Source organism: Microcebus murinus, chromosome 12 (genome assembly GCF_040939455.1).
Source record: "Microcebus murinus isolate Inina chromosome 12, M.murinus_Inina_mat1.0, whole genome shotgun sequence".
Classification (NCBI taxonomy): domain Eukaryota; kingdom Metazoa; phylum Chordata; class Mammalia; order Primates; family Cheirogaleidae; genus Microcebus; species Microcebus murinus.
Genome location: NC_134115.1, coordinates 8746619 through 8764025, shown reverse-complemented (window position 1 = coordinate 8764025; position 17407 = coordinate 8746619). Strand labels below are relative to the sequence as shown.

General features: G+C 36.1%; 2 protein-coding genes and 1 pseudogene across 3 annotated transcripts in view; 1 reads left to right on the top strand and 2 right to left on the bottom strand.

Moving 5' to 3' along the window:
• Positions 1 to 7428, top strand: part of SLC71A2 (solute carrier family 71 member 2) — a 78925-nt gene extending 71497 nt beyond the window's left edge. The window contains exons 8-12 of one of the 2 annotated variants that reach the window (XM_012782976.2): positions 72 to 143; positions 1547 to 1659; positions 3119 to 3216; positions 4828 to 4970; positions 5668 to 7428. In XM_012782976.2, the coding sequence (XP_012638430.1) occupies positions 72 to 143; positions 1547 to 1659; positions 3119 to 3216; positions 4828 to 4970; positions 5668 to 5916 (675 nt within the window). In that variant the 3' untranslated portion in view covers positions 5917 to 7428. The remainder of the gene's footprint in view (positions 1 to 71; positions 144 to 1546; positions 1660 to 3118; positions 3217 to 4827; positions 4971 to 5667) is intronic. The other variant, XM_012782978.2, reaches the window with a different exon arrangement.
• Positions 7429 to 9416: 1988 nt separating this feature from the next.
• LOC105881349 (ADP-ribosylation factor-like protein 6-interacting protein 1 pseudogene) lies at positions 9417 to 11126 on the bottom strand (annotated as a pseudogene).
• A 3208-nt stretch (positions 11127 to 14334) lies between these two features.
• The window catches only part of ZNF484 (zinc finger protein 484), a 78736-nt gene continuing 75663 nt past the window's right edge, over positions 14335 to 17407 (bottom strand). Inside the window, exon 7 of the mRNA XM_012782964.3 lies at positions 14335 to 14437. Within this exon, the coding sequence (XP_012638418.2) occupies positions 14376 to 14437 (62 nt within the window). The 3' untranslated portion in view covers positions 14335 to 14375. The remainder of the gene's footprint in view (positions 14438 to 17407) is intronic.

Sequence of the window (17407 nt, the reverse complement as noted above, 5' to 3'; positions counted from 1 at the left end):
ATATTAATAATATTTCTTAATTATTTTTATAATATCTAACTTACTAAAGTGTTTTCTTTCCATTTCCATAGGTCATAGGTTTTGAATCTGCTAAAATTGCAGCATTTATAGCTATGGTAGGAATTCTGTCTATTGTGGCTCAGGTGAGTGTCATTTTACTCATACTTTTTCTTCTATAAACATTTTTATCCTGATAACCATAGATTCACAGGAAGCCACATATGAAAGTACAGAGAGATATTCCCTGAACTGCTACCTCCGTGTCTTATACCCTGCCATGGTAACATCTTTACAAATATAGTATACTATCAAATCCAGGAAACTGACTTAGATATGGCTCTCAGAACCATTTCTTTGTAAGTATAATGTTGAGGTTATGATTTAGGAGGAATTTAATACAACTTTTAGTACTTTTTAGGATATTTGTTGTAACCTCTACTGAGTCAATTCTTTTATTTGCTTTTGCAACAATCAAAATTTTAAATAATTACAATCCAACTCTAAATATTGCAACATTAACTTAACCAGGAGAATATTTCAGTGTTATTTTAATGTTGAAAAATAAGTATAGATGAAAAACAGCAATGAAAATCAGTAAATGCTCAAAACCCTACTTTCCCCAGACTGAAGAATGTGCACCAGTACATTAGAATATATGCAACAAATGATGAGCATCAAATATTTCCCATCTGTTATAAATATGAGACCACAAAAGGCGGGGCATATGTCCTTCAGATTAATTCACTGTTGTGCTTAGGTACATTCACTGCATCATATGGGACTGCCTAGAGGCTGTTTCCCTGAAATGGCTACTAGGTTGAGTGGAGTACCCTTCTGTGATAACTATTTCTCAAGGAGAAATAAGAAGGCTTCAAAACTGCTTTACCCAAACAGTGGAATAGATAAGACTCATGGGAATGCATCAAGGCAAAAGGCTTCTTGTCTTTTTGTTTTTGTTGAACCATATTAGCAAATATAAATTATGTTAAACTTTCAAGTTCATCATGATAATTGGTTTGTTTTTTTACATTAATCCTGGTCGATTAGCCCAGAGTTGTCTTGAACTTTTTTTCAGATTATCCCAACTAGTTGTATTTAGCAGAGTATGTATTTATTAAAATCAAATTTACATCAGTTCCAACTTTTTAAAACTGTTAACTTCCAGCAAAATCCTTCAAATTCTATAAATATTCAACAGGAGTTTGCAATTTACAGATAAATGATTGGCATTTCTCCAGAGAGACTAAGAAGTATCCCTTTTTAATTATGATAACTGATGAACAGCTATGATAATCTTTTGGGATGTCCCCGCAGAGCACCAGGTGGTAGACAGGCTTCTCAAGGAGGAAGCTGAAGGTCCTAAGTCTCCCAGTTCAGCCTCTGAAACTCCACCCCTGTAGAGATACGTGACCAGACTCTGTGGCTGCAAGTCAGGCAGTGTGCCATTATAGGTCCTCGGTCATCAGTGAGTAAGCTTGACTCACAGAGCTTGCATTCAAATTCCTTGTTAACATGGTTTCTCAGGGTTGTCTTTTTTACTTTGCAGACATTCTTTCTTAGCATCTTGATGAGATCATTAGGTAATAAGAATACTGTCCTCCTTGGCTTGGGCTTCCAGATGTTCCAGTTAGCCTGGTATGGTTTTGGATCTCAGGCCTGGTAAGTCTCACTCGTAGGTTGTCATGAACTATCAGAAAGGTATGTCTTAGAGGAGCTTGAACTGGTTGGGTGTGATGAGAAGGTGGCAAGGGTTGCTTAACTGGTATGGTGTACTTAACTTTTCAGAGACCATTAGACTTTACTTTGGGGAAGAGTGGAGCTAGGTAACTCAGGATTATTTATAAAGATTGCCTTTATGTCATGTTGCTTAATTGAATGTGTGTCACTCTTTCCCCAGGCCCCTAGTAAATTTCTATATCAACTTTTTAAAACATATTTGTTAATTTTTAGGGACATTGCATATAGTCATCAATAAAATAAGACAAGGCCAAATGACTGGATATAGCATGCCTAACTGCTATCATTAACTGAGCAACCCTGGGGCAATAACATAACCTTTATAAATAAAGGATTTGAGTTAGATGAATGCTAAAATCTCTTCCCAAACCATGTGTATCCTGAGGCTATTATTACTGCTAGCATATTAGATTCCCACAAACAGGAAGGAAGGTCAAAATAAGCCCTGTGGAATAAGAAGAAATAGAAAGAATCCTCATTTGTATTTTGTTGTGTGGCAAGCAAATTTCCCCATGTGCTTGATCACAAAATGCAGAGTGCCTTCTTCATTTTAGACCTCAAATCTGATCTTGGCTTTGCATGTAAACAGACGACATAATTTAGAGGAACTAGAAGAACTTTAGCAGTCCATGTGAAATTCCAAATTTTATTTGAACCATGTGCTCTTTCTGTGTGACTTTTTAATGAGATTAACTTGGTTGATTCTTGTTCTTTTTAATTTTGGTCCTGTGAACTTTGGATCAGTAGCTGATTCAGTGAAACTCATGCAGTGCTGATGAGACTTGTCATCATGAAAGAGTTTTTTTCAGTAAGGACCATCTATAAGGAAAGCCTGACCAAGCCAGTTACAAGCCCATTTGTGGCCTCACTTTACTCACACAAATACTTCATACTGACATACACTTAAGTCTCTTTCATTGAGAAAAGGGACAAAGGTCTAAGGGAAACAGGCTTTGTTTTTTTAATTGGTGGCACACTACGCTCTGTTGAGGGGTAGCAAACTGCACAGCCCAAGGACAGTGTGAAGGTGAGCTTTTGAGAAATACAAAGAAAAAGTAGAAAATCAGTGGGGAAGATGTTTTATAGAAACAAAAGAAATCCCCTTATGAACATAATTGAGCTTATGTCTAAAGATAGTAATAGAGAAACCAGGGAAGAAAAAAAGATTTTGAAAGACCTTCCATCTCCTTCTCAGCCCATGAAGTAATGATTGTTATTAACCGTGTGATGTGTATTTAAAAAAATCCATTTTAAAGAGGGAAGAATAAACTTAATAGGAGAAAACAGAATGCATTTGTACTTTTGCTACTGATTGTAGTCTGAACAGTGAACTCCTTGGGGCTGGCCTACTGCCTGACTGCAGCCTGTCTTGTCATTTCAGGATGATGTGGGCAGCGGGGACTGTGGCCGCCATGTCCAGTATTACGTTTCCAGCAGTCAGCGCTCTTGTCTCTCGGAATGCAGAGTCAGATCAGCAGGGTAAGGCTGCTGCTCTCTCCCTGTTTCTGTCCTTCAGCTCAGACCTCTCCCCAGAAACATGAGAAGTTCTGAGCAGTTGATAGCCATGTGGTCCCTTCTCAAGGATCATACTTAGCCAAATGGAAAGATTCTATTTTCCTCCCTGCTTTGATCTTACCTCATATTTTTAAAACCTGGACTTAGCATGTTTTAAACCTTTAAACCTTAGCAGGTTTTCATATTACTAAGAATTAGAAATAGAACTATCCATTTTCCCTTTGCTGTTTTGATACTTGTTTTGTCCACTACTATGAGAATTAACAAGACCATAACCATACTTTAACAGATGTCTATTAAACAATGGCCAATTAGCCATGAGTTATTTATTTAATCACTATAATCACTAAAATGCCTTTCATTTGGAATAATTCAAAGTCCATGAGCTTAATTAATGGTTCTTTCAGAAGGTAAAGAAGACATGAACCTGTGTGGCTGTTGATAATTGGCTGCAGAGTAATAGATGAAATTAAATTTAATACTGCTATTCGATGAGTAGCATTCCACCATCTAGACTCTTCCATCCTTCCTGTGCTTTAGCTTCCTTGTCAGGTAGTTCACACTGCCAGATTTCATCCTTTTCCATCTCCATCTCTCACCTGACTGTAGTTAGGAAGGTAGAGAATTTTAGAGGGAAAAAATTTGTATATGCCTGAGAGAGCTTTTAAAAGTTTCAATAAAAAACTATATTGGAAAAAATGATTTATTCATTGTACCTGTTTTTCCACATCAGAAATTAGCCATCCTAGGCTGGGTACTGTGGGTAACACCCAATACCAGCACTTGGGGGGAGGCCAGGGCAGGAAGGTTGCTTGAGGCCAGGAGTTCAAGATTAGCCTGGGCAACATAGTGAGACCTTGTCTCTCCAGAGAGAGAGAGAGAGAGAGAGAGAGAGAGAGAAAGCCATCCTACTCATACCCATTTTCAAATAGTATTACTTGAAGACCACAAATTCTGTATATTTCTAAATGTTAGCATATAAAACTATTGGAATATATCATGTTAGGTTAAATTATATTCCCTCATTTTTGACTTACAGAAACATCCATTCCTTGTGGTTCAAGCTATTTTTTACCTGCCATTTAGATAGCAGAGATAACAAGAAATCTACTCAATATCCATGTAGCCTGGGCTGCCTGAAGTAAAAGGTATATTTTTATTGTAAAACCACCATTAAATGAGCAGAACAGGGAAATCTCAACCTGCAAAAATGTGGAAATTCCCTAAAATGGGAGAATATTAAAGCTTTGCATTTTATTCCCCATTTATAGGCAGTTCTAGCTGATGTGAGAAATTCGACCCCCAAACAATTTCAGAACATCATTGTCATAAGATCTTATAGATCTTATAGCGAGTGAGGACAACATTAAGCGGACATAGTGAAACCAAGAAAACATTTATACAATGAAAGAAAGTATGGTGGATTCAGTCTTCCTAATCTGCTCTCCTCAGCATGCTTTCTATTTCATCGAGCTGAATCAGTATATCATGGTTGTAAGAAAGTACTGTTCAGCTCTCCAAATCTTGAGCTGCTTTTCTGAGAAAACTGGCTCTGTGCTCTTTGTTCTGATTTAGGAGTTGCCCAGGGGATCATAACTGGAATAAGAGGACTATGCAATGGCCTGGGGCCAGCACTTTATGGCTTCATATTCTACATGTTCCACGTGGAACTGACCGAATTGGGCCCGAAATTGAATTCTGACAATGCTGTCCTACAGGTAATTTGGTGTTAAGTCTAGTTTTGTAACAGTGGTTGTGTCTGATTATGGCAAAATCTTGTGTCCTTAAATTTGGAAGGCATCCTTACTTGTATATTACTATGGTATCTGAGAACAGTTAAGTGCTGTGTTCATTGCTTCCTAGGGGTCGAGAGGGATCATTTTAGTGATTTAATAGCTTACGTAAAGGATTTTTCAACTTCGTTCAGATTCTGTTTTCACCCACAGAATCATTCTTCTATTCTCTGGCTAAGTCCAGCCTAAATATCATATGCAATGACCTAAAAATCCTGCTAAAAATTAAGGTAGAGGCCTTTTCTACTATTTATTTGAAATGTCTTCCTGCCTTCCTTCTAAGTGATAATTAGTATAGATTTCTATACAAAGCTGAAATTAATATTCATATATATGGTAGTGCATGATCTGAGGCCACAAGATGGGACTATAGAAAAGCAGCTGTCACTTACAGGTTTGGTTAAGCAATTTAGAAGTGGTACAGAAAGCAGTGATTAGTTGCCTTCTCTCATATTCCAAATACCAAACTCTATTAGAGTGTGCCTTGACATTTAATGAAACGTTCATTTATGAGAAAATGATTCACTTTTTGGTGGTGTGCTTTTTGGGTCATTCAGGACTAATTTTGAGTTAAAAATACTAACCAAATTCTTTGTCTCTATTTGTTTTCCACATCCATCAGGGAGTTGTCCCAGGCCCACCATTTTTATTTGGGGCATGTATAGTTCTTATATCTTTTCTGGTTGCCTTATTCATCCCTGAATACAGTAAAGCCAGTGGAGTTCAAAAACATAGCAACAGTGGCAGTGGCAGCCTGACCAACACCCCAGAACGGGGCAGTGATGAGGACATTGAACCACTGCTACAAGACAGCAGCATCTGGGAGCTCTCTTCCTTCGAGGAGCCTGGGAATCAGTGCACTGAGCTGTAAACTCAGCAGAAAAGGGGATTCTGCAGATGCCATCTCTGAGAGCTGAGCCGTGGAGGGACCACACCACATGGAAACCTCATGGTGCTGGAGGGGAGATGCTAGATGCTAGCAGCATCCTCCAGGGCCAAGTTTGATAAATGACCCCCTCCATCATTTTGCCCTTCCTCCTCCTATTTCTTTTCTTCCATTCTTTTTCTTTCTGTGTATACGTTAGCATAAGGTAAGATATGAAGTACTTCCTTGAAAATATTGTGCAACTCTCAAGGTGAAACTCAAATAGAAAAAATGATGGCTTTCCTGTAGTAACTCCAGAATAAGAATGTCAGCAATCTTTCCGTGCCCTTCTCAGCAGAAGGTACAGGATTGTAGTAGGACTGCCATCTCTGGCAAGATTGCAGGTAAAGAATTCCTTCTTATTTTCTTTCTTCCTGTTTCTCTGAATTATTCCTACTTAGCCCATGGGTGTTAATGAGTGGTCACTCTTAATTAAGAGTCACTCAGTATCAGGGATTTATTGTCTTTGTTCAAAGGTCAAATGAAAACCTAGTTTTACTCTCCTTTTATTTTCTCTACTTCCTATTTTTGGCTAGAATGAGATTCAATAAATATACATCTATGGACATTAATAATACCGACCAATGGTTACCTTAATTAACTACATGAAGCAAATTTTTCTTATAAATTTAAATCATACAGAAATCGCAACTCAGATTCCTGGACCTAGTGTCCTAGTCAGATCCAAGGTGATTTTACAGAAGAAAAAAACACATCTAGCATTCTCATGGCAATGTAGAAATTGGAGGCTGCTTCTAAGAAAGTTTTTTAACAATTTGAAAATTCCTAAGTAAGGGCGATAGTAACTAGATACCAGTGGAGTTTATATCCAAGTTCAGACTCATAATGCATTATTACTGTTGGCTCTTTCCCACATCTCCTATGTCCTTCTCAGTTTCTCTCCTCCATCACACTCCTGCCTTAACTGCTTTGTAGTATGCATTTGTTTTTAATAATTTTTATTTCAAGCTGTTTATTTGACTTTTGAATCTCATGGGAATACGCACATCAAATTCCTTTCTAAAATATTATGGTTTAGTGAAGCTCAGTTTCACAAAAAGTGTCTTGCTAATTTTTTGAGGTATTTTATGGACAAAGAAAACTTTACAGATTTATATGTATTTTGCTGCATCAGTAAATGGACCATTATCTATCTAGAGCCTACCTTTAACAGAGCACTCCTTTGAAAGTTTTATAGCTATGACATATATGTAGATATTTGTAAGGGGTTTTAATTTTTTTTTGATGCTGTGTAAATCTTGTATTTATAAATGTAATGAAGGTATTGATAGAAAAAATATATACAACTTTTATAAAGGATTGTGTACTGACTGAATACATTTAAAAGAAAATATATTTTGAAACCTGTTCTGCTATGAACAGAGATAACATATCTTTTTACTATGCTGTTGGTTTTTAGGTTAAGCTTCCTAATGCATAATAAATTTACAATGGATATTTTTATGTCTTCTGTGGTTTTTTTTTTGGTTTTTTTTAAGAAAATAGTATCATTGCTCTTTTGGGTTCCCTTTTGGGTAGCTTTCAACTAAACTAAATTATTAATCCTTCAGCTAATGGAAAAGATGTGTGTATTTTCAAAATATTTTTATCAAACTTCCTTCAATCTCCCTTTAAAAACATAATTATACATGTTCCTTAACTTACAGTGGGGTTATGGCCTGTTAAACCCATTGTAAGTCATAACTTGGAAAATGCATTTAATATACCTTAAAAGCTTCAGCACCTTCAGTACTGGTACTGTAGAGTGTCAGTTGTTGGCACTCATAATCACTGCCACTGCCCAGCATTGCGAGAGAGTATCATACCAGGTATCACTAGCCTGGGAAAAGATAAAAATTCAAAATTTGAAATACAGTTTCCACTGAATGCTATTACTTTTATCCCATCATAAAGTTAAAAAATTGTAAGTTCGATCTTCATAATTCAGTGATTGTAATTTATTTTCAAAAAGTAGGGACAGAACATGTATTTATATACCTATATTCATAGTAGCATTATTCACAGCAGCCAAAAAATGAAACAAAAACCCAAGGAGCCTATTGATTAATGAAGAATGAACAAGCAAAATATTTTCACATATATGTACAATGAAATATTATTCAGCTTTAAAAAGCAAGGAAATAGGCCAGGCGTGGTGGCTCATGCCTGTAATCCTAGCACCTTGGGAGGCTGAGGCGGGAGGATCGCTCAAGGTCAGGGGTTCAAGACCAGACTGAGCAAGAGTGAGACCTTGTCTCTACTAAAAATAGAAAGAAATTAGCTGGACAACTAAAAATACATAGAAAAAATTAGCTGGGCATGGTGGTGCATGCCTGTAGTCCCAGCTACTTGGGAGGCTGAGGCAGGAGGATCACTTAAACCCAGGAGTTTGAGGTTGCTGTGAGCTAGGCTGATGCTATGGCACTGTAGCCCAGGCAATAGAGTGAGACTCTGTCTCAAAATAAATAAATAAAATAATAAAATAAAAAGGAAGGAAATTCTGACACATGCTATGAAATGGATGAGGATTGAAGACATGCTAAGTGAAATAAGACAGTCATAAAAAGACAAATAGTGTACGATTCCACTAATAATGATGTACCTAGGAGTAGTCACATTCATAGAGACAGAAAATAGAATGGTGGTCACCAGGGGCTGGGGGAGGGAGAAGTGGGAAGTTACTTAATGGGTACAGAGTTTCATTTTGCAAGATGAGAAAAGGTCTGGGATGGTGATGGTGGTAGGTTGTACAACAATGTAAATGTACTTAATGCTACTAAACTCTACCCATTAAAATGGTTAAGTCTTATATTTATTTTGTAATTATATATATATAAATTTATATATATATAAGTCTTATATATATTTTATAATTATTAAATTTAGATGTTTAAATAGTGAAAGCAAGTACAGATATTTTGGATCAAAGTACAGTTTATCTTTTAACAACAGGGTTTGAACTGCACAGGTCCAATTATATGATGATTTTTTTCAATAAATATTAGACCAAATGTGCCAGCCTCCCTGCTGCCCTTTCTACCTTCTCCTCCTGTTGAACCTCTGCCACCTCTGAAACAGCAAGACCAACTTCTCCTCTTTCTCTTCCTCCTCCTCAGCCTGCTCAATGTGAAGACAATGAAGACCTTTATGAGGATCCATTTCCACTTTATGAATAGTAAATATATTTTCTTTCATTATGATTTTCTTCATAATATTTTCTTTCCTCTAGCTAACTTTATTGTAAGAATACAGTTACATAATATATGTAACACACAAAATGTGTCTTTATATACTGTTTAAGTTATTGGTGAGGCAATAACTTAAACAGTAGTCTATCAGTAGTAAAATGTTGGGGAATCAAAAGTAATGTGTGGATTTTCAGCTATGTGAAGCAGTCAGCATCACTAACTCCTGTGTGGTTTAAGGGTAAACTGTAATAGAAAAGAGGGTCCTAACACATAGCCTAATTTTAATAAAAGTATAACATATCAATGACCAGGAGGCAATACAAGCATACAGAATAAAGAAATTAATGATTACCTAGTCCTCAAATAAGGATGTGAGGGTAAGTTATAAATTTAGACACTTTCATAATTTGGAGTAAAGTTTGAAATGGCTTCAAAGCTGAATATAAAAGTACAGACATTAATTTTAAAAGATAAATTCACATGGTCACTCTCAAATATAAACCTTTTAATATATACCATACAATTATAAGGGTAAAGTGTATCTGATTTTCTGATGCCAATTAAGTTGGAGATGTTGATAATTTTTCCAATTTTTCTTTTGTTCATAGGATGTTTCTGATATTTTGATTATCTTTAGGGCATGGAATTAGTTTCATTTTATTCCATGGGGATTCTTCCCCACAGCAAAGAAACAGAATGAGGAATGATTCTTAATTGGTCTCTTCATCAGAAGTGATAAATTTGGTCTCTATATTCCTGAAATCAGACAGTTTTTTAAGCAGACTGTGAAAGCAGACAGTAGAACCAGCTTCCTGTAGCCACAGACCACTATCTTGTATCTAGCTAAAGCAAAGATCAACTCCAACAATTATCCAAAGTCACATTAACTGAACTAAAGTCCACCACTATGTTATTTTAAAGGAAGTTGCCTAAAAGTAAGAATTCAATTAACGCTGGGTGAGAAAAATCAAAGTAAGTCACACTCACTAATGAGTTGTCCATATAAGGCCAGTGGATGAGAACGTATCCAACTACACTTGACATGAAGACACTATGCACAAAGCCATACTTGGCGAGTCTGAATTTCTATTAACTACGGGCAGAGTGAGGGAGAGCAAAGAGCTACTTCTGTAACATTTTAGTATCCACATAGTATAGTAGAAACTGTTCCCAGGGATAATGTACACTCCATTAATCACATTGAAGAAAGCAAATGAATTATTCATTTTTCTTTTCTTTTTGTTTGAGAAGCTTGTTGATTTCCCTTTTGGCCATTCCAATGTACTTTGAAATGATTCCATGTTGGTTAAGTCCAGGAAGCAACAGTAAGAAAGTCACTATCAGGTAGGTGAGAAGCAGGTTGTGGACTTGTTGTCCCACCCAAGCAACCGCAGCAAGAGAAATGATCATGGTCATGAAGTACATTTTAGGCTTTTCTTCCTTTAGTGTGAAGAGGCGTTTCCACCAGCCCACAGCTCTGCGCCGAGTTTTTACTAGATTGCTGCAAATTTCATGGAATCTCTGCTGTTGTTTGGTGGTCCACTTATTGGAGCCAAAAATTCTAGGCGCTAGAATGGGAACAAGGTAGTCAGCCAAGCACAAAAACAAAACAGGAAACACCGGACAGAACAGATGGATCTAGATAGTAGATAATCAGAAACACCAAAGAAACCACACCCATGATGGCAGGTGGAAACCAGGCTCTTTCCCATCGGAGGACTTTATCCGTCATCAGCATCACTTCTCCCCATCCTTGCAGCTGCTCTTCCAGACTTGCAGTCTCTGCAGCCAGCAAGTTGGTGCTACGATTATCTCCCTCCGCCATCGTCCCTGAGATGCTGGATCAGCGACTGTAAGCCACCCCTCCAACTCGACCAGCCTCCCTGAGACAGCTCGGCCACCTCAGCGCCGATAGATTTTAATTCACATGATTTTGGTGATTATTTCACTAAATATGTATATTAAATCACCAAATTGTATAACTTAAATATATACGATTTTTCATTGTCAAATGTATATTAATTTTAAAAAGTTGTAAATCAACGATATAATGAAAGAGCAATGAACATGACAAATGGATGAGAATTTAATAGTTTCAAAATTAGTACTTTTACTTTTTCTAATATATTTAAAGATCTAGACAAAATTATAACATTCTAGAAAATGTAAATCACTAATATTGATCTAAAAAAAGTAGAAAATCTTACTAGGCCAATAATCACAGAAAAAATGTAAATTAATGTTAAATGCCTACCCCCAAAGTCACTAAACAAAACATGTGGGGATAGGAAATTTAAAATATATAATATTTAAGGAACTATTCTAGATCATATAAATATGTGAAAAGCTTGCCATCTCAAATGATAAATCTAGCTGGAATGTCAAAACTTGACCTAGATAAAAAACAAAAGGAAAATCCACCCTATTTTATTCATGAAATTATGTTCAGGCATCCTAAATAAGTTAGCCATATAAATTTAGTTAACCAAAAATAAAGCAATATAACACCAGAGAATGTGACATATCTCAGATTAATGATATTTACAGTTATAATAACAGCTAAGGCTATAAGGCAAATGATTTTAAAAAGTTGCTATCGACACCCAGGATATTCTAGATATGTTCTCTTCATTTGTTTTAGGATTAAAAGGGGAACGTATTTTATATATACATATATATCCCTTCTTAATATTTAACACATACATATATAACTAGCATTCAAATTTTTAACCATTAATTTTAAAACCAATGAAAGAATGACCAAAACCTTCAATAATGAGCAATCTATCGTGTCTATTATAATCTATTCCACCCTGCCTTTTTCCCTTGTATTGAACAGTCTTGACATCACAGATGAATCTTTAATCTGTCATAGTCCAGAAGATTCCACCACTGCCTCACACTTTAGTAAATAGTTTTTATTATGATGAACACAAAGCAGAACATAGTAGACACTATTATAAAATAAATCACTGTTAATATAATAATGGGTGGCTTGGAGTACTCACAGGTCACTGTTGTACCCAGTCCAAACTATGCTCACAGGCATGTGATTCGTGATTTTGAGTGTCCTGAGGAGCACTGCTTTACCAACATACTTTTTATAAAAAGGATTCTGTGATGAAACAAGACTCTATAATAAATTTTTCTCTGGGAGAACCAAGTACAGATTAGCATTTCAAAAGGCTTAAAAGTGTTGCAATTTAAGCATAAAAAGTAAGCCAAAAAGCACAATTTACATTTTTAAACCCAGAATAACTCAAATTAATTTGACTTTGAGACCCCCTTTACCTCTAATAGATATTATTATCTTTGGTATTTGAATACAATTTAATATTTACCTAAGAAGTATGGCTGGAAGGATGAAAATTTGGATTCAAAAAGCAAATGACAGAGAGATGTGTGTATAATAATCTTAAAAAATTCCTTAAAGTAGTGATATAACTGAGCACTAAATAGTATCCTGTAGCTTATATTGCAGACAGTGACCTACCTGACCTATGTGTGGGCTGATCCTTTTATGGAGAAGGCAAATGCATATAATCAATGTTTGCAAGGGTAATTTTTCCTTTTTACTTCCTTATTAGGAAGTGCCATGAGAAGAGTTTTTAAAAATAATTTTAAATATTATTATAGTATATTTTAATAGAAAAATATGAGATTGGCATGTGTTCATAAACCAATTTAAGAAATTTGGAGGCATTTAATGTGAAAAATGTCAGGAAATAAAAGAATGGACAGGATAAGTAACTAATTGTAATGTTGACTCTGTCTTTACTTCTGTTTTAATATTTTTCATTACTATTATTAACAATGATCAGAAATGAACATTTCCCTTTTTACTGTGTGAATATTTACAGTCTTTATAAAAAACTCCTTTGCCAATATTTTAAATAATACATTTATGACTAGCAGTAAAGCAATAGATAGATAAGTGAAAAAGAAAATGTTTATCTCCATTTTCATTATATAAACTTCCTACTGTAACCAAAAAAAAAAAAAAATTCATAGTTTGGGGCTCAGTGTACATCTTTTCACAACTTTTCTGAATGCTCCTACAAATATTTACATACAAATGTTGTTTTATTTTTAACAAAAATACATTAGATTATGATACATATATTTCTCTGTGATTTGCTTTTCTAATCCAAAACTGCATCTTGGACATTCCTTCAAGGGTGTGTGTATGTAATCTGGAAAGAACAGTTTTGAAGCAACATTTCTTGTTCTTTCCATCTCTTTTATTTATTAGAAGTGATTTCTTTCAGTGGTGAATTTGGTTTAAAAGCTTGTGCATAGGAGACCAGAACTGGAACTAGAGAGAAGATGGCAGAGTAGGAAGCACCAGGAATCTACTGCATTTGCAGACAAAATTTGCGCCAGCAGAATATGTTTGATATAACTATTTTGGAACTTTGGAGAAGGGTTGATGATAAATTGTGGTTAAATTTTTTCAGTGTCAGCTCTTAGTATGGTAGCAGTTACCCATCCACCAAACCCTATACTCATGGCAGGCAGTCATTGCTCCTACAGGCCAGAAGCAGCTTGTGGGAGCCAAAATGGGCAATAAGGACACTCCAAATAATCAGGGATTGGTGTTCTGACCACTAATTGATATTTCTGATCTCAGAGATGCAGACATAGAGGCAGGAAGCTATTTTTTTTTTTTTTTTTGAGACAGAGTCTCGCTTTCTTGCCCAGGCTAGAGTGAGTGCCGTGGCGTCATCCTAGCTCACAGCAACCTCAAACTCCTGGGCTCAAGCGATCCTCCTGCCTCAGCCTCCCGAGTAGCTGGGACTACAGGCATGAGCCACCATGCCCGGCTGATTTTTATATTATATATATTAGTTGGCCAATTAATTTCTTTCTATTTTTATGGTAGAGACGGGGTCTCGCTCAGGCTGGTTTTGAACTCCTGACCTTGAGCAATCCGCCCGCCTCGGCCTCCCAGAGTGCTAGGATTACAGGCGTGAGCCACCGCGCCCAGCCTGGAAGCTATTTTTGAAAGCCCCTTCCCTTCTTGACAAAGTGATTTCCAGGGAATTTAAAGGAATGGTACTTTCCCTCCATCATTTTTTATTTTTTGTCATTTTGGGAGCCAGACATTTAAGAACTATGGCATCCAACAGCAGCTACATATATGAGGAAATGTACAAAGTCACCAGGAATGCCCAGGAAAGGTGCAAGGCTCAGAAAATATTTAAAGAGACCTTATGTTTACATTTCAGGCTTATCTTCAGAACAGAGACACCATGCAACAATTAAACAAAGCAGCAAACCTGGAGGAAGAGAAAAAAAATCAGATCTCCAGAGTTACCACATTATAAAATTAAAATGTCCAGTTTTCAACAACAACAACAACAAAAATACAAGGCATTCTAAGAAGGAAGAAAGTATAACCCATTCAAGGGAAAAAATAATTCAGCAAAAACTGTTACTGATAAAAACTTTTATAGATGGTCAAACTTACTAGTCAAACTTACTAGACAAAGACTTTTAAACAACTCTCTTACAGAAGCTCAAAGAGATAAAAATAAAAAAGAGGGCAAAGTTAATAAAATGATGTATGAAATGAACAAAATAGAGATACTAATAAAGAGATAGAAAACATAAAAAGGAGCAAAGAGAAAGTCTGGAGCTGAAAAGTACAATAACTAAAATGAAAGTTTACTGGAAGGATTCAAAAGCATATTTGAGCATGCAGAAGAATCAGTGAACTTGAATATAGGACAGTTGAATTTATCAAATTTGAGGAAAAGAAAAAAAATTAGAGAACATTTAACAGAGACTAAGGAACATGTGGGATGCCATCAAGCAGACCAACATATACATTGTAGTATTCCCAGCAGGAGAAGAGAAAAATGGAAAGAGAGATAATTTAAAAAAAACATGTCCAGAAACTTTTCAAATTTGATGAAGGGCATGAATATAAACATCTAAGAGACTCAATGAATTCTAAGAAGGGTAAACTCAAGGATATATATCCCAAGGCACATTATAATCAAATTGAGACAAAGAGAGAATTTTGAAAGCAGCAAGAGAGAAGCAACTCACCACATACAAAGATCCCTAATGGGGCATGGTTGTACATGCCTGTTGTCCTAGCTACTTGGGAGGCTGAGGCAGGAGGATTGCTTGAGCCCAAGAGTTCCAGGTTGCAATGAGCTATGATTGCACCACTGCACTCCAGGCTGGTGGAAGAGTGAGGTCCTCTCCCTAAAAAATCCCCAGAAAACCAGGGATCCCACAATATACCAAAACTATGAAACACAGAAAAAGCCATGCTAAGGGGCGGGGGCGGGGGGGGGGAATTTTATAGCTTTACATGCTTACATTATAAAAGAAAAGAGATTGCAAATCAACAATCTAAGTACAACTTAAGTAATTAAAAAACAATACAACAACAGCAACAAAACTAAACCCAAAGCTATCATAGGTTGAAAATAATAATATTACAGCATAAATAAATAAAATATATAGAGAAAAACAATAGAGAAATTCAACAAAAAGAAAGTTTAGTTCTTTGAAAGACTAACAAAATTGACAAACCTTTAGTTAGACTAAGAAAAAGGGATAGGAGAACCAAATTAATAAAATTGGAAGTGAAAGTGGGGACATTACTACACTTTTACAGAAATAAAAAGGATTATAAAAGAGTACTGAACAATTATACTCCAACAAATTGGATAATCTATGTAAAATGGACAAATTCCTAAAACATGCAAAATACCAAGACTAAATCATGAAGAAATAGAAAATCTGAACAGACCTATAACTAGTAAGGACATACATATACCGTGTTTCCCCAAAAATAAGACGGGGTCTTATATTTCTTTTTCCTCAAGAAGACACCCTAGGGCTTATTTTCAAGGGATGTGTTATTTTCCCCTCAAAGCCTCAGCTTGCAGCATCCACAGGATGGCCGGGACCTGACAGGGGGAGCCGACCTTGTTTGGGGGGGCTGCCCATACCTCTCCAGTCACCTCTGGGATAGTAGCTGTCACAATGGGGCAGATGACAAGGGCTGTTCATCTTATTGCTCCACGACGAAATGCATGGGTTGTGCAGATACACTGCGTAGCCACACCCATCACTAGGTCTTATTTTCGGGGTAGGGCTTATATTGTGCAAATGCTTAGAAATCTTTGCTAGGCCTTATTTTATGGGTAGGTCTTATTTTCAGGGAAAACATGGTAGGTCTGAACAGGCCTATAACTAGTAAGTACTCAAAAACCTTTTGACAAAGAAAAGCCCTGGACCTGATGACTTCACTGGTGAGTTCCACCAAATATTAAAAGAATAAACATCAATCCTTTTCAAACTCTTCCCCTTCAACTGAAGAAGTGAGAATACTTTCAAACTCATTTTATAAAGCCAGCATTGTGAAAAATATCCAAACCAGACAAAGACACTACAAGAAAGAAAACTACAATATCTCTGATAAATATTGGCGCAGAATTTCTCAACAAAATACTAGCAAACTGAATTCAGCAGCATATTAAAAGGATTATGTACCCATGACCAAGTGGCAATTATTCTAGGAATGCAACATAACAAAAGCAATCAATGTAATATACCCTATTTACAGCATAAAGAATAGTATCCACATGATTATCTCCATTGGGGCAGAAAAAGCATTTGACAAAAATCAACATTAAAAAAAAAAACTCAACAATTTAGAATAGAAGGAAACTATCTTAATAAAATAAAAGCAATCTGTGAAAAATCCCACAGCTAACATCATACTCAATGGTAAAAAACTAAAAGCTTTTTTCTAAGATCAGGAACAAGACAAGTGTGCCCACTTTTGCCAATTCTATTCAACATACTATTGAAGGTTCTAGTAAGAGCAGTTAAGCAAGAAATAGAAATGAAAGACATCCTAATTGGAAAGGAAGAAGCAAAATATCTGTGTTATCAGGAGACATGATCTTATGTGTAGAAAGCCCTAAAGATTCTACAAAATAAACTGTTAGAATAAATGAATTCAGGAAAGTAGCAGGATATAAAATCAATGTTGATAAATCAGTTGTGTTTCTATCTTGTACTTAAAAGCACTTAAATACTTAACAAAATTGTCCCATCCTTCACCTTGTGGTTGTGTCATTGAAGCCTACAATCCAACCACTGACAGTGAGGCCACCCAGAGGAGACTCATGGAGGTGGGTTCCCCCTGCTGGTGCCCTTCTATCTGGGCCTCTGGTGGCTGCTGGCTACAGTAGGTACCAGCTGAATGATGATGAAACTCT